The sequence below is a fragment of the Panthera pardus genome, unplaced genomic scaffold, assembly GCF_024362965.1.
Source record: "Panthera pardus isolate Hobbes unplaced genomic scaffold, ASM2436296v1 HiC_scaffold_16, whole genome shotgun sequence".
Classification (NCBI taxonomy): domain Eukaryota; kingdom Metazoa; phylum Chordata; class Mammalia; order Carnivora; family Felidae; genus Panthera; species Panthera pardus.
The window spans coordinates 155,801,502-155,828,671 of record NW_026526721.1 but is presented as its reverse complement, the minus strand read 5'-3'; the positions used below and the strand labels follow the sequence as shown (position 1 = coordinate 155,828,671).

General features: G+C 39.3%; 1 protein-coding gene across 50 annotated transcripts in view; it reads left to right on the top strand.

Annotated features, from left to right (window-relative positions):
• The window catches only part of CLASP2 (cytoplasmic linker associated protein 2), a 180,613-nt gene that overhangs the window by 122,940 nt on the left and 30,503 nt on the right, over positions 1-27,170 (top strand). For 31 of the 50 annotated variants that reach the window (XM_053904094.1, XM_053904090.1, XM_053904093.1 and 28 more), the window contains 5 exons: positions 422-666; positions 3,062-3,125; positions 14,350-14,513; positions 15,267-15,345; positions 19,260-19,403. In XM_053904094.1, the coding sequence (XP_053760069.1) occupies positions 422-666; positions 3,062-3,125; positions 14,350-14,513; positions 15,267-15,345; positions 19,260-19,403 (696 nt within the window). Of the gene's footprint in view, positions 1-421; positions 667-3,061; positions 3,126-14,349; positions 14,514-15,266; positions 15,346-15,471; positions 15,523-19,259; positions 19,404-27,170 lie in introns of all 50 variants that reach the window. The other 19 variants (XM_053904085.1, XM_053904088.1, XM_053904086.1 and 16 more) reach the window with 1 other exon arrangement.

The following is a 27,170-nucleotide window of genomic DNA, read 5'->3' as shown; positions in this document are numbered from 1 at the left end:
TAAAGTAATGTTCTCTTCTTACCAACTCAAATTCCCAGTAATTTCTCTTCATCTAAAATATATACTAGTCGTTCTTTGGTTTCCATGAAAAGGAAAAACCCACAAGTTGAGCACTTCTCACTTTACATACATGAACTTTCGTGTAGTCTTATTCTGTTTCCACTATATCCCATCATTAAAAACTATCTCATTGTCTACTAACTTCTAAAACCTGTTTTCTGAAGCAAAACTAAATATTGAAAATAAAATCAGTTATCGATGGATACAACCTTGATAATAATTTTATTATTACAGTACTTAGACGCATGCTTGGTACTGATTTAAAAAAAAAAAAAAAACAGTCCTTTTGTGGTCAGTAGAAATTGTGAAATACCAGTACATTCTTTTGGCTACTGCTAATGAGAGTCTTTATGTGTAACAGAAAAAGCCTGCTCGAAGAAGATACGAATCCTACGGAATGCATTCAGATGATGACGCCAACAGCGATGCATCGAGTGCTTGTTCAGAACGCTCGTATAGCTCTCGAAATGGCAGTATTCCTACCTACATGAGGCAGACGGAAGATGTGGCCGAGGTCCTCAATAGATGTGCCAGTTCCAACTGGTCAGAAAGGAAAGAAGGCCTCCTGGGGCTACAAAACTTGCTAAAAAATCAGAGAACGCTAAGGTGAGTTTATTATCTTAAAATAATTGTCCTGTCAGGTTCGCACTTTCAACTTTGTTCCCAGGACACTTTCAAGATATTCGTATGGGAACAGACTTGTTTTAAATTCAGAAGGTGATACCAAAATATTTTCCCAGTCTCCAAGGCCATCTGTATTATCTAAACTAGAAATTTTTATTTAAAAGGAAACTTTGTATTCACAAATACAAGTTAATGAAAAAAGTTATTTTTAAAATTAAAAATAATAAAGTGTACATAAAATTAAAACTGACTGGTTTATTTAAAAAAAAAAGTTGACCAGTGTATTGAAATGCAACAGAACTTAATAAGCCATACTGAGAAAGACAGATACCATATGTTTTCACTCTTATGTGGATCCTGAGAAACTTAACAGAAACCCATGGGGGAGGGGAAGGAAAAAAAAAAAAAAAAAGAGGTTAGAGTGGGAGAGAGCCAAAGCATAAGAGACTCTTAAAAACAGAACAAACTGAGGGTTGATGGGGGGTGGGAGGGAGGGGAGGGTGGGTGATGGGTATTGAGGAGGGCATCTTTTGGGATGAGCACTGGGTGTTGTATGGAAACCAATTTGACAATAAACTTCATAAAAAATAAATAAATAAATAAATAAATAAATAAATAAATAAATAAATAAATAAATAAATAATAAAATAAAAGAAATGCAACAGAACTTTATATTGGTTTTTAGTTTGGTTTGACTTGATTTGGTTTCCTTTCCTAATGGTTTTTACTTCCTTTTTTTCCCCCTAAATTTTTTATTGTCTTTATCTTTGTAATGTTTTAAACTTCTCTGGCCAACCCCTTTAAGAACCTAGCTTCAGGGGCATCTGGGTGGCTCATTCGGTTAAGCGTCCAACTTCGGCTCAGGTCATGATCTCACAGTTTGTGAGTTTGAGCCCCATGTCAGGCTCTGCACTGACAGCTCAGAGCCAGGAGTCTGTTTCAGATTCTGTGTCTCCCTCTCTTTCTGTGCCCCTCCCCCCCTCCCCCGCTTACTCTCTGTCACTCTCCCAAAAATAAAAAGTATACATTTAAAAAAAAAAAAAAAAACTAGTTTCAGATAATTCATAAGTTTGAGGGTACTGGAAAATTAGAGGGCTACTTCCTGACTTGATACCTGAAATCAGGGTTAGATTTACTAGTTGTATGTTTACTTTAGGAAGTATTAGAACTATTTGATCTAAAGTAGATGTTTATGTACTACCTAATATATTCTAATGTGTGTATATCACACTTCATGAATCATTGCAATAAATCATCATAATATTGTTCCTGGCCCCATCAAGATTAGGTTAATATTAGGTTCAGTATATCATTTTCAGTGGCGAGGGAGTAGGCATAGTTTAGAAAGATTTTAGTCGTCAGGTGGCCAAATTTAAGAAAACATCTTCGCATTTAAAGGGAAAATTCAGGGGCGCCTGGATGGCTTACCTAGTTAAGCGTCTGACTTCGGCTCAGGTCATGATCTCACAGTTTATGGGTTCGAGCCCCACGTTGGGCTCTGTGCTGACAGCTCAGAGCCTGGAGCCTGCTTCCGATTCTGTGTCTCCCTCTCTCTCTGCCCCTCCCATGCTCACACTCTGTGTCTCTCTGTCTCTCAGTAATAAATAAATGTTAAAAAAAAAATTTTTTTTAATAAAAAAAAAATTAAAGGAAAAATTCAGGGGCGCCTGGGTGGCTCATTTGGTCAAGCATCTGGCTCTTGATTGCAGCTCCGGTCATGATCTCACCATTCATGAGATCAAGCCCCATATCACACATGTGCCCTCTCTCCTGCTCACATGCATGCTCTGTCTCTCAAAATAAATAAAAAGTTTTTAAAAAATAAAAATAAAGGATAAAATTTGTGTGTTAGGAATGTCATTTGTACAGTTTCCCCTGTCATGCTACATTAAAGAAATACAACTGTATTTCTTTTAATATAACTTTCAACTTTTAAGATAATGTGGGTTGCAACAGGATTATTGTTGCATTTGATAAATTTGTGTTTATTCCTGATTAGTAAGTCCCACAAACTTTATGATTTTGAGGACTGGTTTTTTTTTAGCCTTTCTTTTTGCAAGAAGCTAATTACAGCTAAGATTACTCCAAAGTTTTGTTTTTTGGTTTTTGGGTTTCATTGTTTTTTTATTAGAGAGGGAGAGAGAGAGAGAGAGAGAAGAAGCAGGGGTGGGGCAGAGGAAGAGGGAAACAGAAGATCTGAAGCGGGCTCTGTGCTGACAGCAGAGAGCCTGGTGGCTCAAACTGGACACCATGAGGTCATGACCTGAGTTGAAGTCAGATGCTTAACCGACTGAGCCACCCAGGTACCCCTAAAGTTCCTTTTAAATGAATTCTTCCTATAGCAAGATATTAATTAGCTATTTTATTATTTTGACAGTCGAGTTGAACTGAAAAGATTATGTGAAATTTTCACAAGAATGTTTGCTGATCCTCACGGCAAGGTATGTTTTAGTATTTAAGATTATTTACTCCTATGGGATGTCATTTGTGTGCTGCAAAAAAAAGGAAAGTGATAGCAAAACACTGTAGGCCGTTTGCGTTTTATTATTGCTTCAAAATGGTAATAATCTTTTCAAACACAATTGAAATTGTTTGATGTCATACATAATTTAGAAATTGTTCACTGGCAACCTTTTAAGCTTCTCCAAAGAGGAACTGTTTTAAGACTATATAAATTGAGGGACATCAGTAACAAGCACAACTCACAGAATTAGTCAAACTGAATGTTTTTGTATTACTAGAAACTTTTTACTGTTTATAAAAAAAAGAAATTGGGGTAAGTCAAAAAGAGATGTTTCTGTGAGCTTCTTATTGTTTTCTTCTTTTGCAAGGTTAACGTGAATATATTCTTAAAAGAGCAATTGTGTAGAAAAGAATTGCCATTAAATAACACAAAAGCACAAAATACAGTGTTGGCCACGGTTTCGTAGGAACAGTCAAAAAAGCATTTTATTTATTGAAGTAGTCCATAAAAATTTTCAGAACATTGTTTAATTTTTAATGTTGATTAAAACATACTTAATTTTAGGGGTGCCTGTCTGGCTCAGTCAGAGGAACATGTGACTCCTGATCTCGGGGTCGTGAGTTCAAGCCCCGTATTGGGTGTGGAGATTGCTAAAAAAAAAAAGTTTTTAAACATACTTAATTTTAAATACTGAGGCATAATCTGCATGTGTATTGTGAAATTGTGGTTTACGTTGCAGGATAGTACTGTTATAAAACGTATTTGTTTATTCTGTTTTCAGTAATGTGTCTGACAGTGGTGAAACTTTAAGTATCTTTTTTTAGGTTACCAGTTGTCTACCTGAGAATTTCTAACCTAAGTGAGAGGGAGATGTGGAAGGGAAATTATAAGAAAAATATTAATGAATTTTGCTTTTTTTTTTTTTTTTTTTTTTTTTACTGTCTTCACGTTATTGTTGCGCATATCATTCTCATTTTTTTTCTATTTTCAAGATTTTCATTACTTGGAACGCTAAAGATAATGAAATCCCATTTTATACATAATAAAATCCAGCTGAAGGTGATAAATTGCTTCTACTTTAAAACAATTTTCAAAGATTATCCTCTATCGGAAGATATATTTATCTTATCCAAGAATACAAGATTCCATTAAAAACAAAGATTAAAAAAACAGTTGGCAAGCAGTTTGTTTTAAAGTTTACAACTTTCAGGGGCACCAGGCTGGCTCAACTGACAGAGCATGTGACTCTTGGAATCAGGGCCTCATATGAGTTCAAGCCTCACATTGGGTGTAGAGATTATAAATAAGTATGTACGTACATACATACATACGTACATACAGTTTATAATTTTCAAGCTGGGCATGTAGATAACTCTACCATTGTACACTTATATTCCTACCACTAATCACAGCTGTAGGACTCCCTGTAATGCAAAAGTTCGGTAAATCCTGAACAAATTGGTTGTTGAAATATTTTCTTGGCCATATAAACCAAAGGACAAGACAGTTGTGATCTGGATGGACCTGTTTTATAAATAATATTTTAATAATTATCTATACAGCCTTTAAAAACAGAATTTTAAAACATCTTCATTAAGTGGTAAAATTCTTGTCTACTGGAAGGTATAGGACCAGGGCTGGATTATTTCTCAAAGTCACAATTTTTTATTTTTCGTTAGGGCAATAATACAATTTAGTTGGATGCTAGGATTTATACAGTGATAAAGAGAACTGCTTTTTAAAAGAGGCTGTTAGAGATCAATAGGGAAATTGAGTTTGATGTTGGTAAAGGACCTGAACCGAGCACGTATGTTTGGCTTTCCTTAGCAGACTCGGAGAACCAGCTACAGTCCTCCCTAGAGTTGTGAGAAAGGTGACTTTTTGGGTTTTCTTCATCAGGTTTTATAACAGTATATAATTCTTACCCATCTGGTGTGTTTGATTAGGTTTTTTTTAGTTCAGCAAAGACTGATGGGAGGATTTTTATTCATTTGTTTCTGTTTGACTTTTGTTCGGTGATTGTCAGAGGCCCTGCCAGTAATGGAATTCGTTGAGAATAGACTGGATGGGGCTCCTGGGTGGCTCAGTTGGTTGAGCATCCAACTCTTGATTTCAGCTCACGTCATGATCTGTGGTCTTGGGATCAAGCCCCACATCAGGCTGCACACTGCCCTGGGCACGGAGTCCTCTTGGCACTCTCTCTCCTTTCTCTCTGCTCCTCCCCTGCTCACACTGCCTCTCAATTGAAAAAAAAAAAAAAGAATACACTGGATATGTCACCATACTGTGCTGAGTTTAAAATGTCAGGGTTTGGGGCGCCTGGGTGGCGCAGTCGGTTAAGCGTCCGACTTCAGCCAGGTCACGATCTCGCGGTCCGTGAGTTCGAGCCCCGCATCAGGCTCTGGGCTGATGGCTCGGAGCCTGGAGCCTGTTTCCGATTCTGTGTCTCCCTCTCTCTCTGCCCCTCCCCCGTTCATGCTCTGTCTCTCTCTGTCCCAAAAATAAATAAAAAACGTTGAAAAAAAAAATTTTTTTAAAATGTCAGGGTTTGATTTGAGCTTTTGCATCATATCCTGATATTATTAAAATAGCAGATTTCTCCCTCCCCATCTTACAAAGTACCATCAGCCCCGTCTTCAGGATCAGGCAACGGTTGTGGCTTTTCTTTCCAAATACAGCGTTTTTTTGGTTTTGTTTTCGTTTTGTTTTTTTAGAGAGAAAGCATGAGCTGGGAAGAGGGGCGGAGGGAGGGGAGCAGGGGAGACAGTGAGAGAGAGCAAGAGCGAGAGCAAGAAAGTCTTAAGCAGGCTTCATGTTCAGCTTGGAGCCTAATGTGGGGCTCAGTCTCACGACCGTGTGATCATGACCTGAGCTCAAATCAAGAGTCAGCTGCTCAACCGACTGAGCCACCCACTCAAGTGCCCCGTTCCAAATACAGTTTTGTTCTTTATCAGTTGACCATTTTTTGCTCTGTAAAGGGCAAGATGGTAAATATTTGCATCCATATTGATCACTGTCACCACTGCTCAACTCAGACATTATATAGCACAAAGGAATCTTTAGACAGTATGTAAGCAAATGAATGTGGCTGGGTTGCAACAAAACTTTATGAACCTTGAAATTTTAATTTTCATGTGTCACAAAACTGCCTTTTTATGTAATACAAAAGGCCTACTTTTTTTTAAGTTATTTATTTTAAGAGAAGAGAGAGGGAGTGCACAAGTGAGCAGGGAGGGGCAGAGAGAGGGAAAGAGAATCCCAAGCAGGCTCCACCCTGTCAGCACAGAGCTCAATGCAAGGCTCAGTCCCATGAACCGTGAGATCATGACCTGAGCCAAAACCAAGAGTCAGACGCTTAACCGGCTGAGTCACCCAGGCACCCCACGAAATTGCCTTAAAAAAAAAAAAGTTTTTTTAACCATTTAAAATTGTAAAAACCATTGTGCAAACCATAGTTTGCTGATCCCTGTTTTTTATGCTTAATTCTTAAGTTATTGACACTGTAATAGAAACATAGGTTCAAGAACCTATCTGCTCGTGGAGCTCGTGGCACCTGGTTGGAGGTTAGGATTCTTGAAGGGAAACACTGTACTGGCCCCTGAGTGAAATCAGCTATGTGTATTCCTGCCATTCTCCACTACTGATCTGTGGTTTTTGTCTAGTGCTCAGTGCTATGTAGGAATCCTCCTCTTTGTCTTCTGTTCTCCATGGAGACCATGTCAAACAGTTTCTCTCCTCAGAACTGCAGCCCGTTCACCTCCCAACCTATCTTATGCCCTAAGCACGTGTCCTGGCTTCCTAGCTTACCCAGAAAACGGAAGCCATCAAGCAGAAACTCCATTTCCTGCCTCCAGACCAGCCACTGTAACTACACATAAACTCATGCTTTCTGCCTCTCCTCCGGTTGAAATAGAAGGAGGTGTCACCTTAGAGCTGTCGTTAGCCACATTAATAAGTATTCTATTTTTCGCTGAGATGGTCTTATCCTCTCGGCTTCCGGGGACTTCTCATAAATTCCAGTTTGCTGGTTGACATTCCTTTTTGCCTTTCAACTTTGCTGTCAGTCATTCACTGTGTCTTTTCTGTCGTTCTGAGGAGCATGATGTGCCTGTTGTGATGTGCCTGTTGTGTCCTAGCCGGTCTCTCTCGTACCGCTCGTCTTACGGCACCTCTCTCTGCTCGTTCTGCTGAGCATAGGTGTTGCTTCGATTCTTGCCCTGGGCTCTTGTCTTTAATTCTGTACCTTCTCTGGAGCTTACGTTACCACTGGCGGGAACCTGGTGACTCACAGATGTGCACTTCCAGCCCATATTTTCTCTTGCACGTAGTCTCCTGCCTCGTGGCCATCTTCAGCCTCAGAACTCCTGCGTTGCTTTATCTCGTCTCGTGAAATCACCGTTCCCTCATTGCTCCAGGGAAGGATTTGGGCATCACTCTGGCAACTCCACTTACTCCTCATTCAGCCTTCTGAACCTCTCTCTGTTCTCACTGCTGACTCGGGGCAGAGCGGTCTGTTGCCTGTGGCACCTGCTCCACACCGCGTCCTTTGCACAGGAGACAGATCTTTTCTACCAGCTTAAAACCCTGCGGTGACTGCTCGCTGTCCCCAAGAAAACGCCCAAACAGAGCCTATCGTTTTGCTGGTCGTCCCTTCCTCGCTCTCACCCCAGCCTGGACTACGTCCATGTCCCCAGAGGAGCCATGCACTTTTTTTCATAGCCTTGAAAAATGCCATCAGGGACATTTCTCTGTGTTCCTGAAACCTGGGTTAGCTCTCCACTCTGAACTGGAATCTCTTATCCATAACCTCAACTGTCCTGAAAGCTCACAGGGCAGAAACTCTCTGAAGACTTGCCCCCAGAATGGGCCGCAGTGTTCGGGAGACATCTCATTCCATGAGCTTGGTTAGGTGGATTTTCCCATGTCTTTTTAGGTGGAAATCAACACTTCAGTCCTGTGTTCACACCTTCTGGGTATTACCCAGCTGCCATGGTAAACGAGAGTTGTTCTCACGCCCAACACGATCCAGACTACCTGCTGTCCTCAGCAGAAACAAGATACTTAGAGAAACAGTTTGTGGGCAGCCCGGTCCACTTTCATATAGGATCTCCTTCTCCAGCCCCCAGAATGCTCCCCTCTTACATATTTCACGGTAAACACCCGAGTCCAACTAAAGTATCAGGTGAGCTCTGGTAAATGAGGCAGACACCCCAGAAAAGAAGGGCCAGAAAAGAGCACTCTCTGAATCCCGTGGAGGTAGACGCTGGGCAGGATTGGCAAATAGAGTTTGCAGGCTGAAGTTAGTTGATATGCCTGTAACTTGCTACGCTTTTTTTTTTTTTTTTTTACTTCAGATACCTAGAGTTGGGAATAAGTGATGATGTATGTATGACAGTAATTTAGAACAGAAGCTACAAATGTCTGATTTATTTTTTTTAATTTTTTTTTAACGTTTTATTTATTTTTGAGACAGAGAGAGACAGAGCATGAATGGGGGAGGGTCAGAGAGAGAGGGAGACACAGAATCCGAAACAGGCTCCAGGCTCTGAGCTGTCAGCACAGAGCCCGACGCGGGGCTCGAACTCACGGACCGTGAGATCATGACCTGAGCCGAAGTCGGACGCTTAACCGACTGAGCCACCCAGGTGCCCCTACAAATGTCTGATTTAAAGCCTGTTGATATTTTTCCAGAGACAGAGAGAGCAACACGGTGATAAGTGTGGATGGCAGAGCTAGATCCTTAGGTGCAGATGTGCCTCAGCACTTACTGGCAGTCTGTGCCTTAGTTTCCTAACCTGTAAAATCAAGTTTTAATAGTAATGAATAGCTAATAATCAGTAGTACCTCGTAAGATTGTGAGGATATTTAAATGAGTTAATATATGTAAAGCCTTTAGAAAGCCAAGCACTCATGTAAGTTTTTCAAGACTAAATAAGTTTGAAAATTAAGGAGATCAGGGAAGATTTTTATTTGGACTGCTCTAGACTCATTTTTTCCCCTCAAACGTAAGGAGCGTCAGATGCTAGAAGTTATCTTACGTGTTCTGACATTTGTCTCTGAAGAGACTATTGGAAAAGAGCCGCCTTCACCAAGGTGCGTGCTGTGAGTTGGCATTTTATGGTCCGTCTAGTCCTACCTCTTGAGGTCCTATCTTTGAGTCTCGAATAGCTAGGGTAGGAGTTTAATCTTTGGCTACTAAAATGGACACACTTGAGTGCCCAGGTCACATCTGGTCTCTTAAAGAGTGTGCTAGGCAGCAGAGGTGTCCTAGGATCAGGACACCATAACAGACATCTTACCTGGGCAAGATTTAAAGTTGTGGCATAAACGGTTCCTTTTTATTTCCAGACAGCTGTGGTTGTTTTAAACCTTCACAGAAGTCACTTATGAACATACTGCTTCTGAAGAGGAAAAGAGAAACTCTAGATGCTGTGCTTTGGACATAAATGCTGGCACTCTTCAGAAACGGGGGGCGGGTGGCTGTTAGTCTTAGATTCTTTCTAGAAGTTGAGCCTCAAGGATATTAGGGTCTGGAAAAGAAGTTGGTTTTCTGGTTTTTGGTTTTAAATTTCTTTTGCAAGGAGGTGAGGGAGAAACACAGGAAAAATCACATACTCTTCTCTCATACTATTCATTTAACTCTTGTTTTAAAAACTACTTTGAGTTTATCACAAAACTTTGAAAAACATTTGTCACTTTTATTTTCTAAGTGTTTTTCTTCCATACAGGAACTTTGCATTGATGGCGACTAATTTGTGTGTTTTTCTTTTTTTTCTTTTTTTCTTTTTGCATGCTGTCCCCTGTGTTGGAACTCTCAATAGAGAGTAAGTTGGTTCAATATTTGTTGGAAACCTAACTTTACTGCATGACTGTGAAATTAACCCTTTTTCTCTATTTTCTCTCCCGAAGAGTTCATGCAGTGTTGGACCCTTTGCAATCCACGAAATGCTATTTGCAGTTATGCAAACTGTCATTCTGTTTGGAGATGTGCTTCTTAATCTACTAATTGATCTAATTTGATGATGTTCTTCTGTTCTGTATTTGATGACTGGCACACCTAAGACATAAGTGAGATTAAGAAAAGACCACCTCGACTGTAATAGCTCCAGTGGTCTAGTCGTTTTCTAGTAAATTACAGGTGTGAGATACGTGGAATTACAAATCGATTCCACTGAAGGTTGGTTCCATTGAATTATTTAAAAAAGTAATTCCCAAATTTTGCAATTACTAAAAAAATTAGTCCCAATCTCCCCATATATACTTTCTAATATTCTATAAATGTCATTCCATAAAAGCAAACAAAACAGTTTATGGTGCAGTGGGTCTCAAATTTCTTTTCTGAAATCAAATTTTTAACCCTAATATTAGCATATCTACTTTCCATTTTCTTCTTTAATTTTAGATAAGGTCATGGGAGGATATCAACATCTGGCAATGAACTCTTTGTGATAAGGCAGCCACATAAGAAATTTTACGTGACATTCCCAATATATATTTTAGATAGATCGATCGATAGATCGATAGATAGATACAGGCGTGTATGTTGTCACTTAGTAAGTACCACTGATAGGATGTATTTTGAAAAACAATAGTAGAATTCTCTGTGTGGAGTACTGTAGATAACATGTCTACTTTTTTGTGCATCTGTACTCTATCAAAAGAAATTTCTACCCAGGAGACTCAGAGAAGTCTTCTTGAAGAAAATAGCAGTTCAGATCTTGTCGGGAACATAAACTTCGGCTATGGCAGCATGAGATGGTAGGGCCTCCTGGGAAGGACTGCCCTGAGTCCCGAGAAGTGGGAGATGTCAGGAAGTGTGTAGAAGAGAGAAAGAGGTTAACCTGGGCCGGGGTGAAGGGAAGATCCTGTGCATCTTCCCTTGCCAATGAGAACAAAGGGCTGGCTACCAATTACAGGGTAAATTTCCACTTAATAGAAGATCCTTATCCTTTAAGGAACTTTTCCTACACGTTAATTGAGCAACGTTTTACTCAGTCCTCAGCCTCTGGTAAACTGTGAGCTTGGTTCTAATTGGTAATGCACGACTATACAAAGACAGAGGCTTCATTCTCGAGTGTTCTATGTTTCAAATGGGAAGATAATATAAATACAGAAAAAGCTAAATAGCACCATAGAGCTAGTCCCACAACAGCTTCCGAGAGGGAAAGATCAGTGGCTATATCCTCAAGTGGTCGGAGAAGCTCTTTGGCTGGGACGTGAGTGGTCAACTTTGTAGCGAGTCACATGCTGCGTATAAATAGAGGAAGTATGGTAGGAGATCAGGAGTGTGGTGAGATGTGCTCAGGAACAGTAGACCGTGTGTTGCCAGATAGTCTGAGATCAGTTTGGAGACTTAGAACCTTGTCTAAGCATTTGAGATGTTATTCTGCACACCGTTGTGTAGACAGTGGAGGGGTTTTTTTCTCTCAGAATGGTACCCGTCTGCAGGTGAGAAAGCAGGCACGCGTCGGCCTGCTGCCTGTCCTGTAGATAAAGTTGGTTGGAGCACAGCTGTGCACGCTCACGCGCATACTGTCTGCAGCTGTGCTGCAGTGGCAGAGTCGAGTAGTTGTGACAGACACCATATGGCCTACAAAGCCTAGAACGTGTACTCACCTGGCTTGTTCTAGAAATCCAGACCTGAGGTAGAAAGGCGTGGTGCCTAAAGTGATAGTGTGACGGGCAGATTTGGAGAAGGCCTCAAGAGAACTGTTCTAGAGGTCATGGGGCCTAGTAGGCTAGATCAGAGAGGGTCTGTTAAGGTCACACTTTTGATGAAAAGAGAATCAGGAAGAAGACTAGCTCTTCGTCGCCACACATTTAGGATGGAGAAGCACAATGCCTGGCAACCAGAAGAAGACTAGCTCTTAATCGCCACACATTTAGGATGGAGAAGCACAATGGCTGGCAACTAGAATGAAAGAAAGACGGGAGATAATGAGAGGAAAGCAGTGGAAGCTCCAGAATGGCCAAGCATACTAAGCTAGTGAAAGAGCTACTGCATTTCACGGTGAGAAGATGATTGGTGGGAGGGAAACTGAAGGGGAAATTCGTGAGACATTGTCTTCTGCAGCTGTAAGCAAGGGATTTAGACTGAGAATAAAAGAGTAAAGATAGTAGAGGGGAGAGAACAAGAATCCAGAATAGAAAGATTAGTCTTAAAGAGGAATAAAACTGGTTCTCCCTTGTAGAAACGATTATTAGAAGGGTGGCTGTAGAGGAAATCAAAGGGGGTGAGGGGATGTCAGTGGAGAATTTTATGTCGAATGACAGTAAAGTGAATGAGGTAAGTTATCTCATAATAGAGTGGATGGAACACAGTGGGAAACCTAGCGACTTAGCTCTAAGTCCCGATCCAACCATTCACTATGGAAGCCTTGGGCAAGTCATGTAATTTTCTGGTTCTCAGTTTCCTGAGAACCAGATAAAACGAGAGTTGACTTAGGCATTCTAATGTTAGCTTTGCTGTAGTGAAAGCTTAAAGTTGGAATCTTCAGGAAAAGAGGCAGGAGTTGAAACAAGATTAAAAGCGAATCAAAGAATTAGAGTGCTGTGCCTGGCAAAGCAGGTTTAAGGGGATGCGCCGGAAGCCCCAATGTGTAGTGTCTGCTGTAACTTCTGAGGTGTGCATACTCCCACCATGGCCGGTTTCAGGCTACCAGCCAGCTTACAAAATTCCTGTACGCTGAGCAGTCAGCTTTCTAGGCGAGTACCCACTGACTCCAGCACAGCACTGGACTGTTTTGCCAGGTACCAGTAAGAGTGAGGACTAAGTTCGATACATGCACTTGCTCTAGAGTGGGTTTAGTGGGGTTCCTCAACTTTATGCCAGACTCTGAGGAGACAGCCAGCAGCTACTCGAGTCAGTGGGCCAAGTTTTATATCTAAGAGAAGCCAGGTTTTGGGGGAAGTGGGGTGGAAGTTAATGATTTTGCACTGTAAGCAGGAGCAGTGTTGAAGAGATACGGCCTGGGGATCGGACGGTATTAGAAAATTTTAAGTAGTCATAGTTCCTGCTTTTATAATTAGAGTACATTTGAGCACAGAGCTAAGGTGTATTTTTTTCTAACTCGGGGTCAAATATGAAACCTTAGTTCTAATTCTGGTCAGGAAAATCCTTCATTTTCTAACATAAGAGAAAAAATGGGAGTTCGTGTATAACTGAATAACGAGAAGTCAATAATAAGATATATATTGAGCAAAACTCCTTAATTCCCAAATTAGCAAAGTTTTGAGATTATTAACTTTTTTAAACTATAGTTTTTATGGTCTGTTGTGATTATAAGTTGTCTCATAATAAAATGCCTGACGTTGTCCTAAGAGTTTTTTTCTTTACCTGGAAATAAATTCTCCACTATGGTGAATTTCTTGTAGAGATATACCTTAGTGTCAGTCATTTTTCATAAGTATTTTAATGAGATGCATTACTTAAGAATATTAGCATTCCTTTCCTTAATTTTTTTTTTATCTTATAAAGTTTTTTAAACTAGTAGATAAATACTGGAACCAAGTACAAAACCCATCAAAAGAAATGGAGACTAATAGCCATCTAGGATTTTTTTAGAAATCACTAAAATGAAGATGTAGAGTTGTGTCCTGAATTTATTTTATTTTAGGTACAGTTCTACTTATTCCAGATCAGTTAAAATGATGTTTGGGGAGGTTTTAATAAATAATAGATCTCATACCAAAAAAATGAGTGACAACTGACCTATTGAGAAATGTAGGAGTCTCCAATTAGCCCAATATGTCAGGATGTTCTTATATTTTAAGGTAGCTGTCAGCATAGTCCCCCTCTGATTAACTCAGTGCCACTCCTTCAAAGAGCTGAGTCCTGGTGAGGCTATCAGTAGGTAGTTCCTTGCCCGAAATTTCAGATTACCGTGGATTTCGGTTGAACCAGATTAAGCTATGGCATCATTGACATCATTAGGTGTGCCAGCCATTGTGGCCAAAGTTTCTTTACCAAGTGATGCTGCATGGAATAGCTAATTGTTGAACTTCGGCAGAAGTTGGATAACATTTCAAACGTACTCTTGTATCACAGAGTCCAATGAAAAGCAAGAGAGATTGTTTTTCCGCTTGGCTGCCAATCGCTGTGCCTCTGATTCCTGTATTCCCTTTCTATTTCGGTTTTGAATGAAGCATAGAGGTCAATATTTCCTCCTTTTTCTCTCCCCTTCCCCATTTACCCACCGTAGGTATTCAGCATGTTCTTGGAGACTCTAGTGGATTTCATACAAGTCCACAAAGATGATCTTCAAGATTGGTTGTTTGTACTGCTGACTCAACTCTTAAAAAAAATGGGTGCTGATTTGCTGGGGTCTGTTCAGGCAAAAGTTCAGAAAGCCCTTGATGTTACAAGGTAATAGTTTCTTCATCTATTTCCAGTTTATCCAGTAGTAATCAGGAGTGTTTAGTTTCTCTGTTTCAATTTCTGAGTCCTTTCAGTCCATTTATGCTGCATGGGCTTCATTTGAAAATTATTAATCATGCTCGTTCACATGATATATTTAATGCAACAATGGTCCTTAAATCAAACACTGCCTTTCTTATCTAAAACTGTCATGAACATTAGTTGAGTAACTCAAGGTCGTATTTTATCTTACTTAAGATATTCAAAATAGAGTTCAAGATCTTATTCAATCTAATGTAAAAAAAAAAAAAATATTTCCTAAATTTAAAAAGAATGTTTTGTTATGCATTTAAACATTCAGCATCTTTCTTCAGATGATGTTGAACCAGTGATCTGTTTCTACTTTCTTGTGTAGATAGATTGTTGAGGTGAGTCTAAGAATTCAGATACTAGGTCTAGGGAGCCAGTTCTGATCATGTCAACTTGCAGAATGTTCTGTTTACATGCACAGTTGAAGCAAGATAGACGGTTATTGCTGTAGTGTTGGTTTTTAAGCCCCTTTGGGCATAGATTCAGATGTTCAGATTGTTCTGGGAACAGCTTGTGTGCCTCCCGACATAGACGGTATACCGCTCACAGACACTGCTTTGTGCGTGCTCTTTGAGTGACGTGATGTTTTGGTAGTAAGCATAGTTTTCTGTTTAGTTTGCTAAACGTTTACTTGATTAATTTTTGTTCTGCTTTGTTCTTTCCTTATTTCAGAGAATCTTTTCCAAATGATCTTCAATTCAATATTCTAATGAGATTTACAGTTGATCAGACCCAAACACCAAGCTTGAAGGTAAAAATTTGCAGTCTTTCGAAGACATTGTAAGGAATTAAAGCGTTTTGTTAATAATGTTGACGTTTATATTTCTGTCTAATAAGAAGCTGTTCCATCAGTGGATTTTGTTTTATAAACTTTCAGACACTCAAGCCAGCGCTTCGGGACCAGCTTCACTCTTTTTGGAGCTCCAAGGTTTTTTTGTTTTTGTTTTAATCTGCATTATTTCTTTTCTTGACTCTCTTTAAAAACGCTGCCGTGTTTCAGAGAATGTTTGTGTGCATCTGTTTTCAACTACTAACCTCTGTAAGCCTCACTTTAAGCATGCACAGATTTTGTTTCAAATGTGGCTCAAATGCCAGACTGTCTCTGGGAGAAGCTTCCTGGGGATCTCCATTTAGAAGGCAGCACAAGTATGGCCGTCTAACTCTAAGCTGGTAACGCAGACTCGTTCTATAAAGTCCTCTCTCATCTTATGTTTGTGATTTCCCAGTTGTTTTTTTAAGTGTAGAAGTTTGAATAGGTATTTTGGGCAAACTGTCAGTTTTGCCTATGTATTTATTCTAGTAAACAAAAATTTTAAGTTTAATCTCCCTGCTGTTCTCCAGTTCTCTTTAACTGAAACGATAACTTTTTTCTTCTTTGTGCAATGTGATATTTCTAATGTGTGCATAAAATTTAGAGTCGGGGTTAACTTTCTCAATTGCTATTAGCACACATTTTCTAGTTAACTTATGTGAAAACAAGGTGGATTCCAATTTGTGACTTAAACGTAAAAGAAAAAATAATAAAGAGACCCCTAAATTCTTTAGTAGGGATGTTTTCTTAGTTTTATTAAATGAGATTAAAGTCAGGGAAATAACAAGCATATGTGCATTTAAAAGCCTTACGTTTTTCTGCTCTCTTCTGCACGAAATATATTTCTACAAGCATTGTTGCCAATGATCAATTTTCCTTTAAGTTTCTGAATATGATTTTGCCTTAAAATTCACAATTATGTTTGTTACCAGGGTTGACTTAGACTCGACATAATGTTAATTTCTCAGAGCTGCTTTATGAAAGGGATTCTATCTGTTTTGATTTTAAAACGTGACCTACAGGAGAATAATTTACTTGATATTATTGATAAATATGTTTTGAATTCATTCTCTGTTCTAGCCATTGTGCAAGGCACTCCTAGGAATATAAAACTTACAATTTCTTATCATTATTATAATGCATGATAAACTGTAGTAAGGATTATGATTTAGGTACCAGGGAGTAGGCACTCAAGTGCCGTAGAAAATATACGTAGAGATTTTTCATGGGGACGCGGAAAGGGAGGTCTAAACCGTTAGCTTAAGAAATAAGGGTCATAGGGGAGTTCGGGGAGAGAATAAAGTTGCTAAATGCCTAAAGAAAAACAGTGGGAAACAAAACTAATTAAAATTTGCTTTCCTATTGGGAAACATAGTGGGTACTGGAGTTACAGACTAAATCTGTAAAAGCCATTATCTATATGGCTTTTATATCTTATGTTATATATACATGTATTATAGATTATATACACACACGTATGCAGGCAACGTTGTAGGGGAAAATCACTCTAAAACTCCTAAACTGATACTTGAAGATAACAAGGAAAAGTTAAATTGGAGCCATACCTTAGGCCAAAAATAAAAGTAACTTTAAATTGGGTGACAGATTAAGATTAAAACACTGAACAGGTTATAGAAAAAACAGGTTATACACAAACAACTTGTGTATGAGGTCTATAAAATTCTTTATTGATAAAAAATGATGGATCTTTCAGATAAAAGAGAAAATTTATTTCTCACAGTCATGTGGTTAAATGTCAGAAAAGAAGCAATAGAATAGGGGGAAATAGCAATACAGAGTGATTCTGAGTAATATTAAAAAGAATGATTTTGGGGATCTTTTTCTGGGTTTCACAGATATGTTGTAAAGTTAAACACACTTGAGCAGCTAGATTATTTTTCCTTCTCTGAATGCATGTTTGTGTTATTAAAATTCCAGACTGTGTATATAAACTCGTGAAATATCCTACTTAAATCTAAACCTTCAACTGGTTATTATGTGTGTATTGTGGTTATTTTGCCTAGTAGGATTATAAACGCACCTACTCTGTGAAGCCCTTGAAAGCTTACGTGTCTCCGTAAATTGCTAAGGCCCTGCACTAGTTGAATCTCACGTAGAACAAATAAATATATTCAGTTATTGGTGGTAGCAAGTTGAAAACGACGACATTGATGTTCATTCTTTGATTCACTGTAGTTGCTGTTCAGTTATTCACACTGAGAGGTGACACGGCTTTGGGAATCCAGAATATTAAGTGCTACTGTACTTTATCGGGCTTGCTACTGCAAAATCAGTCATAAGCCTCTTTCCCTCTCCACTGTACATCTTACCTGGACAGATGACGGATTAACTCTCAAATTTTTTCTCAATACATCTAAAAGTTATAGTTACTTCTTAAAATGTATTCATTTTGAGGCGCGCCTGAGTGGCTCAGTCCGTTGAGCATCTGACTTCAGTTCCTGTCACGATCTTGAGGTTTGTGAGTTCGAGCCCTGCATCAGGCTCACTGCTGTCGGCTCAGAGCCCGCTTCAGATCCTCTATCCGCCCCCCCCCCCCCCGCCCCGCTGCCTCTCTTTCTGACCCTCCCCTGTTCACACTTGCACGTGCTCTCTCTCTCTCTCTCTCTCTCTCTCAAAAATGAATAAACGTATTAAAAAAGTTTTAAAACTTTAATCATTTTGAAATGAAGAATGTAATCTGATCCCCCCCCCCTTTTTTTTAAACTGGAAGCCAAAGGGGGAAAACGTGCAAGAGTCAGAACCTTATATTAACACTTTGCTTCCTTTACATAAAACTTGGCACAGTACCTCCCGAAGACCTTATTTGGGTTTAGGGAGACAAGTAACATCTTAAGATCAATAACAAGGGGAGACAGAACATTGAAAACCTGATTATCTTCGTCTTTGGCAGTATTTTTTCAATGTTGCTGTTTTAATCATACACGCCTTCCTTTATCTAAGTCAGCAAGTGGGTGTTTAGTATGTTGCTCTACGTAACACCTGCTCTATCCAGCTGTGCGGTTTGCCAGCTGCCACTTCTAAACCGCACTAGCAGAGTCTTTCAGAGTCCTTGTCTAGAACCGCTAGGGTGTTAGAAGATGTGACTTCTCGAAGTTTTTCTCAGCCGGTGCTTCTGCCCTCGCATCCCTGAGAGAACGGCGGTAATTGAACAGCGGCTCACTCTAAGGATGACAAAGGCTGAGCCTAGGAAGAAGCATGTACGCTCTGCCCCACCTGATTTTGAAGCCTGCGTTTGGCCACACCCCCACCTGTACCAGGCACCCAAACCTCAGGAATTACAAAGAGATGTTGTCTTTGCTCCAGCGGTCCTTGTGTAAAACTTCTTTGTGACACTTCTCTTGAAAGGTGGTTCCGGATCTCATGGGGTGAACGTTACTGTATGTTTGGCAGAAAAACCTGTATTGCCCACCTTGATTACTTACTTGGTTTATGATACCTTATTTCCAGAATACTTTGGTTCATTTCCCCAAAAGCCAAATTACACTTAATTTATAAAGACTGGCTCCCAGGGAAATGTAGACAAGAGTCAGCTGTAAGCTCTGAAGGCCGACTCAAGGAGAAGGGTATAATCTTGTCAAGAGAGTCTTCAGCATTTCAGACACAGGGAATGAAACACCTGGGATTTAAAAGTTCTGCTATATGTGAAAACAAAAATCCACATTTCCATGTATTTGTGCCTCAGGTATGTAGGTGGTTATGTAATTTCTTTTTTGTTATTGTTGACGTTTCGTTTCGTATTGGTTGGAAAAATAATCGCCTGATTGCTTTTGAAGTGTAGTCAGTATCCCTCAGTGACCGTCTGGTTGTCCTCTCTCATTTGCTTACCTCTGCAGGTGAAGGTTGCTATCCTTAAATACATAGAAACTCTGGCCAAGCAGATGGATCCAGGAGATTTTATAAATTCCAGTGAAACTCGCCTGGCAGTGTCTCGGGTCATCACTTGGACAACAGAACCCAAAAGTTCTGATGTTCGGAAGGTATGTTTTAACGTAAGATTTAGAAGGTAAATTAGAAAAACAAGTCAGTCATTTTGGATTGCCAACAAAGGGAATTAATATTTCTGGACGTTACCGGTTAGTATTGATTTATTTACTTGGTGATATGAAGACTTGTTTTTTTAATCTTCTCTTTTAAATGATTTAAAATTTTATCCAGTTAATATGAGTATAGTTTTCAAACTTAGAATAAGAAACCAACTCTCATTGCCATAGTCCTCCCAACCTCTAATTTTGTAACCATTCAAAATATAGTTGACCCTCTTTGGTATCCAAAATACATAAAGAACTACAGAACTCAACATCTAAAAACAAATAATCCAATTTTCAAAATGAGCAGAAGACATGAACAGACATTTCTCTAAAGAAGACATACAGATGGCAGGCAAACACATGGAAAGATGCTCAACATCACTCATTATCAAGGAAATGCAAATCAAAACCACAGTGAGTTGTCACTTTACATCTGTCAGAATGGCTAAAATCAAAAACACAGGAGACAATAAGCATTAGTGGGGATGTAGAGACTAAAGAACCCTCTTGCTTGGCTGGTGGGAATGCAAATTGGTGCAGCCACTCTGGGAGACAGTATGGAGGCTCCTCAAATAATTAAAAATAGAACAACTACCCTGTGACCTAGGAATTGCGCTGTTAGGTATTTACCCCAAAAATACAAGAACACTAATTCAAAGGGATACATTTACCCCCATGTTTATAGCAGCATGATTTACAATAGTCAAAGTACGGAAGCAGCCCAAGTGTCCACCAATTGATGAATGGATAAGAGGTAGCATATACATGTACTGTGGAATATTATTCAGCCATAAAAAAAGAATGAAATCTTGCCGTTTGCAACAACATGGATAGAGCCAGAAAATACAATGCTTCGCAAAATAAGTCAGAGAAGGGCAAATACCATATGATCCCACTCATGTGGAACTTCAGAAACAAAACAAAGGTGGAAAAAAAAGAGACAAGCCAAGAAACACTCTTCTTTTTTTTTTTTTTAACGTTTGTTTATTGTTGAGAGAAAGAAAAAGAGCATGAGCTCTGAGAGGGGCAGAGAAAGAGGGAGACACAGAATCTGAAGCAGGCTCCAGGCTCTGAGCTGTCAGCACAGAGCCCGACGTGGGGCTCAAACTCACAAACCGCGAGATCATGAGTTGGAGTCAGACGCTCAACTGACTGAGCCACCCAGGCACCCCAAACAGACTCTTAACTGTAGAAAAAAACTGAGAGGGATGGGGGAAATACAGAAGGGTGATTAAAGAGTACACGTATCATGATCAAAAAAATAAATAAAGTGAATAAAAACAAAAAAATACAGTGCACCCTTGAACAACAGAGATTTGAACTGTGCCAGTCCACTTACATGCAGATTTTTTTTTATAGCGTAGTTCTGTGAATGTATTTTCTCTTCCTTATGATTTTCTTAATAACATCTTTTCTCTAGCTTACTTTATTAAAAGAATACAGTATATAATACATATAACATACAAAAGATATGTTAATCAGCTGTTTATATTGCCGTTAAGGTTTCTGGTAAACAGTAGGCTATTAGTAATTAAGTTTAGGGGGAATCAACTTATAAAAAGTGCAGAGTTGACTGCACAGGTTGGTGTCCCTAACCGCTGCATTGTTGAAGGGTCAACTGTAGTCCAAATGTTTCTACTTGGATGTACCAGTGTATTTCAGATAAGAATTTACAGTGTTTCCTGATTTACTCATTTTGGGCATGATCTATTGATCTATTGACAAATCTAGCCATGAGTAGCTTTCTATCTACCTTTGTACATAAGAACTTAGCTTAACCCATACCATTCCCACATCTTTCCGTGTATCTTTCCCCATAATTTTCAGAATACGTATGAATCAGATATTGGTAATCAATAGAATCAATTTACCTTTTGACTGTGGAAGAATTCACTCCTATACCAAGTGGTTTGTCGCTTCCTTCTTTTCTTATAAGAGTTTTGTCGTGGTGTAAATAATTTGCCTTGTTTTTCATTTGCCTGGGTTTTTTTTAATGTTTATCTGTTCATATTTTCGCCATCTCTGCAACATGCTTATGGCTAACATTTTCCATGTGCTCAAAGACGTAAATTATTTATTTATTTATTCCATGGGGAGCCCCTTCTTAGACGTTTTGTTCTTCTCGCCATCTTCCTGAGACTTCGTCTTCACCCGTCATTTCTTGCATCCTGCATGTAGCATTGCTCACTCTCTTCCTTTGTGAATCATTATCTTCAATATTTACTACAAAGAAGAGCATGGAGTATACATTTTTTGACCTTTATTTCTAATGGTGAACACTTTACCCAACAGAAGCAGAATATTACCTTCTTCTCAAATGTACATGGAACATTCTCCAGGATAAGACCACATGCTAGGTGATAAACCTCAGTAGCTTTCTTAAAAGGATGAAAATAATACAGAGAATGTTCTCTCACCACAATGGAATGAAACTAGAAATTAGTAACACAGAAGTGTGGAGGGCTCACGAATATGTGGAAATTAGAGAACTTCTAAATCACCAGTGGATCAAAGAAGAACTCAAAAGGGAAATTAGAAAAATACAGTGAAGTGAATGCAAATGAAGACATGATATACCAGAACTTACAGGATGCAGCTATAGCAGTGCTTAGAGGGAAATTTATAAGTGTTAATGCCTATTATAAAAAAGAAGAAAGATCTTAAATTAGAAAGCTTAACTGCCACCTATGACATGGGAAAAAGAACAAACCCTAAAGTAAACAGGAAGACATAAGATTAAAGCACAAATTAGCAAAATACAAAAACGATAATCAGTGAAACTAAAAGCTGGTTTTTTGAAAGATCAACAAAATTGGCAAACTTTTAACTAGATTGACAAAGAAGAAAAGAGACTTAAATTACTAGAATTCGAAATGAAAGAACAAGTAAAGAGATTGACTTAGTAATCAAAAAAGAACCCACAGAGAGAAGCCCAGGCTCAAATGGCTTCACTGGTGAATTCCAGCAAACATTAATACCAGTTCTTTAGAAACTCTTTCAAAAAACAGAAGAAAGAACACTTTCCAACTCATTCTACGAGGGCAGTTTTACCTTGATACCAAAACCAGACAATGATGCCACACACACACACACACACACACACACACACACACACACAAAAGCCTACAGGCCAGTATCTCTTACAAATATGGATGCGTTTAATCCTTGACAAAATATTAGCAAACTAAATCGTGCAGCATAGAATTACACACCACGCACAAGTAAATGGGATTTATCCCGGGAATGCTGGGTTAAATTAACATCTGAAAGTATGTTAATGTAATACACCCTGTCAGTCACAAGACAAGACATGTGATCACATCAATAGAAAAGGCATCTGGTGGTGTCCCTGGGTGGCTCAGGTGGTGGCGCATGGGACTCTCCACCTCATGGTTGTAAGTTTGAGCCTCATGTTGGGTGTAGAGATGACTTAAAAATAAATCTGTGAAAAAAAGAAAAAGACAACTGGCAATACCTTAACATCCTTTCATGATTTAACCCCCCCCAAAAAACAAAACCAAAAAAACCTGGTAATGGAAGAGAACTTTCTCAACCCAAGAGAGGGTACCTGCAAGTATCCACAGCTAAAATCATACTTAATGGTAAAAGACTGGATGCTTCCTCCTTGAAATTAGGAGGAAGACAGGATGTCTGCTCTTAGCATTTCTATTCACCATATACTCTGCAATTCAGTATATACTATGTGTTACACTCTGGTCTAAGTGTGCAGTACCCTTATGTCTAAAAATATGTACAACTCAGCAATTTCTATTTCTATTCAACTGGGGGTTCTAGCTATGACAGGAAAAAATAAATGAAAGGCATCCTTGGCAAGTGACATATTGGATAAAGGGTTAGTGTCCCAAAATCTATGAAGAACTTACCAAACTCAACACCCCCCAAAAAATTATCCAGTCAAGAAATGGGCAGAAGATATGAATAAACACTTTTCCAAAGAAGACATCCAGATGGCTAACAGACACATGAAAAATGCTCAACATCACTCATCATCAGGGAAATATAAATCAAAATCACAATGAGGTACCACCTCACACCTGTCAGAATGGCTGAAATTAACAACTCAGGAAACAACAGATGTTGGCGAGGATGTGGAGAAAGGGGAACCGTCTAGGCTCTGTTGGTGGGAATGCAAAGTGGTGCAGCCACTCTGAAAAACAGTATGGAGGTTCCTCAGGAAATTAAAAATAGAACTACCCTGTGACCCAGCAATTGCATTACCAGGACTTTATCTAAAGGATACAAAAATGCTGATTTGGAGCACCTGGGTGTCTCAGTTGGTTAAGCGTCTGACTTCAGCTCAGGTCATGATCTGGTTTGTGGGTTTGAGCCCCACATCAGGCTCTGTGTGACAGCTCAGAGGCTGGAGCCTGCTTCAGATTCTGTCTCCCTGTCTCTCTGCCCCTCCCCCGCTCACACTCAGTCTCTGTCTCAAAAACAAACACTAAAAAAGTACTGATTGAAAGGGGAACCCCCAATGTTTATACCAGCACTATCAATAATAACCAAATCACGGAAACAGCCCAAATGTCCATTGACTGTTGAATGGATACACACACACAAGCATACACATACATAAACACAATGAAGTATTACTCAGCAGTGAAAAAGAATGAAGTCTTGCCATTTGCAACAATGTGGATAAACATTGTTGCAAATGGCAACTAGAGGGTATTAATGCTGCGTGAAATCAGAAAGCCAGATTTATGATTTCACTCATGTGGAATTTGAGAAACTCAACAGCTGAACATAGGGGAAAGGAGGGAAAAATAAGATAAAAACAGAGGAGGCAAACCATAAAAGACTCTTAAATACAGAGACCAAACAGGGTTGCTGGAGGGGAGATGGAGGAGGAGGATGGGCTAAAGATCCCATCTCATGGATGGTGGGCATTAAGGAGGGCATTCTTTGGGATGAGCACTGGGTTCTACTCCTGAAGCCAAGATTACACTGTATGTTAACTAAATTGAATTTAAAGCTAAACAAACAAATAGATAAATGGCATCCAGATTGGAAAGAAGTAAAACTATTTCCATTTGCAAATGATACGATTATATGTAGAAAAAATCCTAAGGAATCACTAAAAAACTATTAAAACTAATAAACAAGTTCAGCAAGGCAGCAGGATATAAAACGCTATCCAGAAATTATAGTTCTAAACCCGTGAAATGAGTAATCCAGAAATGAAACTCAGAAATCACTTTCATTTACAACTGCATCGAAAAGATTAAAATCTGTAGGAATAAATTTAACAAAAGAAGTGCAAAATTTATAGTAGAAACTACAAAACAGTTTTGAGAGAAATTACAGATTTAAATAAACCAAAAAACATTCCATGTTCATGGATGAGAAGACTTTATGTTGTTAGGGTGGCAATACCACCCAAAGTGATCTACAGGTGAAATGTAATCCCTATCAAAATCCCAGAAATTTGTAGAAATTTACAAGCTCTTTCCAAAATTCATATGGAATTGCAAGAGACCCATAATAACCAAAGCAATCTTGTAAAAGAACAAAGTAGGAGGACTTCACACTTCCTGATTTTAAAACCTTATATAGGCAGGCATACTTAAGAAAACTGCAAATTTAGTTCCAGACCACTGCAATAAAGCCAAGTCACATGATTATTTTCAGTTCCTAGTGTATATAAAGTTATCTTTATGCTGTGGCCTATTAAGTGTGCAAAAACATTATGTCTAAAAAAAAAAAGTACATGCCTTACTTTAAAAACACTGCTAAAAAATGCTAATTATCATTTGAGATTTCAGAGCCGTAATGTTTTGGCAAGTGGAGGGGCTTGTCTCAGTGTTTACTAGTTAAGGTGGTGGTTGCTGAAGCAATGGCTGTGGCAGTTTCTTGAAATAAGGCAGAAGTTGGGGCGCTTGGGTGGCTCAGTCCGTTGAGGTCTGACTTTGGCTCAGGTCATGATCTCGTGGTCTGTGAATTTGAGCGCCGTGTCAGGCTCTGTGCTGACAGCTCAGAGCCTGGAGCCTGTTTCAGATTCTGTGTCTCTCTCTCTCTCTCTCTCTGCCCCTCCCTCACTCATGCTCTGTCTCTCTCTGTCAAAAATAAATCAACATTAATTTTTTTTTTTTTTTTAAAAGGCAGAAGTGGTGGGAAACAGTATGGAGATTCCTCAGACAACAATAGAAATACTATATGATTCAATAATTTCACTACTGGTTATTACCCAAGGAAAGTGAAAATGCTAATTTGAAAAGGTCTTTTGCACCCCTGTGTTTATTGCAGCATTATTTATAATAGCCAAGATATGGAAGCAACTCAAGTGTTCTTTGATAGATGAATGGATCTATTCATCTAGTCATAAAAAAAAAAAAGGTTGAGATCTATTACTAGCCATAAAAAAAAAAAAGGTTGAGATCTATTACTAGCCATAAAAAAAAAAAAAAAAGGTTGAGATCTTACCATTTGCAACAACATGGATGAACCTAAAGGGTCTTATGCTAAGTGAAAGAAGTCAGATTGAGAGAGACAAATACCATGTGATTTCACTTATGTGGAATCTACAAAACAAAGCAAATGAATAAACAAAAAGCAGAATCGGACCTATAAGTATAGACAACAAACAGTTGTCGGAGGGAAAGGGGCCGGGGGGTGGGGGGGGCGGGGAATGGGAAAAATGGGTAAAAGGAAATGGAAAATACCAGCTTCCAGTTACGGAGTGAATAAGTCACAGTTGTAAGAGGTACCACAGAAGGAATATGAACAGGGATGTCATGACCGCATTGCTCGGTGACAAACGATAGCTACACTTGCGGTGAGCATAGAATAATAGAGAAGTCAAGTCACTATGTTGCATACCTGAAACAATGTCATGTTGGGTATCAGCTACACTCAGAGTTTTAAAATTGTTGTAAAATAACTAAGTCAAAATAAAATCATTAAGAATTCATGTTTAAAAAATAAGACTGTGAAGTTCCCCACATCGATCCACTCTTCCTTTTCCAACAGATTTCTCTGTAGCATGAGATGCTGTTTAATAGCATTTTTCCCACAGAATTTCTTTCAAAATTGGAGTCTGTCCTGTCAAACCCTGCTGCTCCTTTATCAACTAAGCTTATGTAATATTCTAAATCCTTTGCTGTTACTTCAACAGTCTTCACAGCGTGCTCACCCGGAATAGCTTTCATCTCAAAAACCACTTTCTCTGTTCATCCGTAAGAGGCGTCTCCTCATGTCCCAGTTTCGTCAAGAGAAATCTGGGCACATTTGCAGGCCGCACTTCTCATTCCACTTCTCCTACTGTTTCCACCACATCGGCAGTTGCGTCCTCCCCCGAAGTCCTGAATCCCTCAGAATTGTCCTTGAGGGCTGGAATCAGCTTCTTTGAAATTCCTGTTAGTGTTGATATTTTGACCTCTTCCCATGAATCACAAATGCTCTTAATGGCATCTAGAATGGTGCATCCTTTGCAGAAGATTTTCAATTTCCTTTGCCCAGATCCATCGGAAGAATCACTGTGGCAGCGGTAGCCTTGCAAAATGTATTTGTTTCTTTTTTGTTTTTGACAGAGAACTTGAGTGGGGAGGGGCAGAGAGAGGGAGAGAGAGAGTCCCAAGCAGGCTTCGTGCTGCCAGTGCAGGGCCCGGGGCAGGGCTTGAACTCAGGAACCGCGAGATCGTGACCTGAGCTGGAATTGAAGTCAGACACTTAACCTACTGAGCCGTCCAGGTGCCC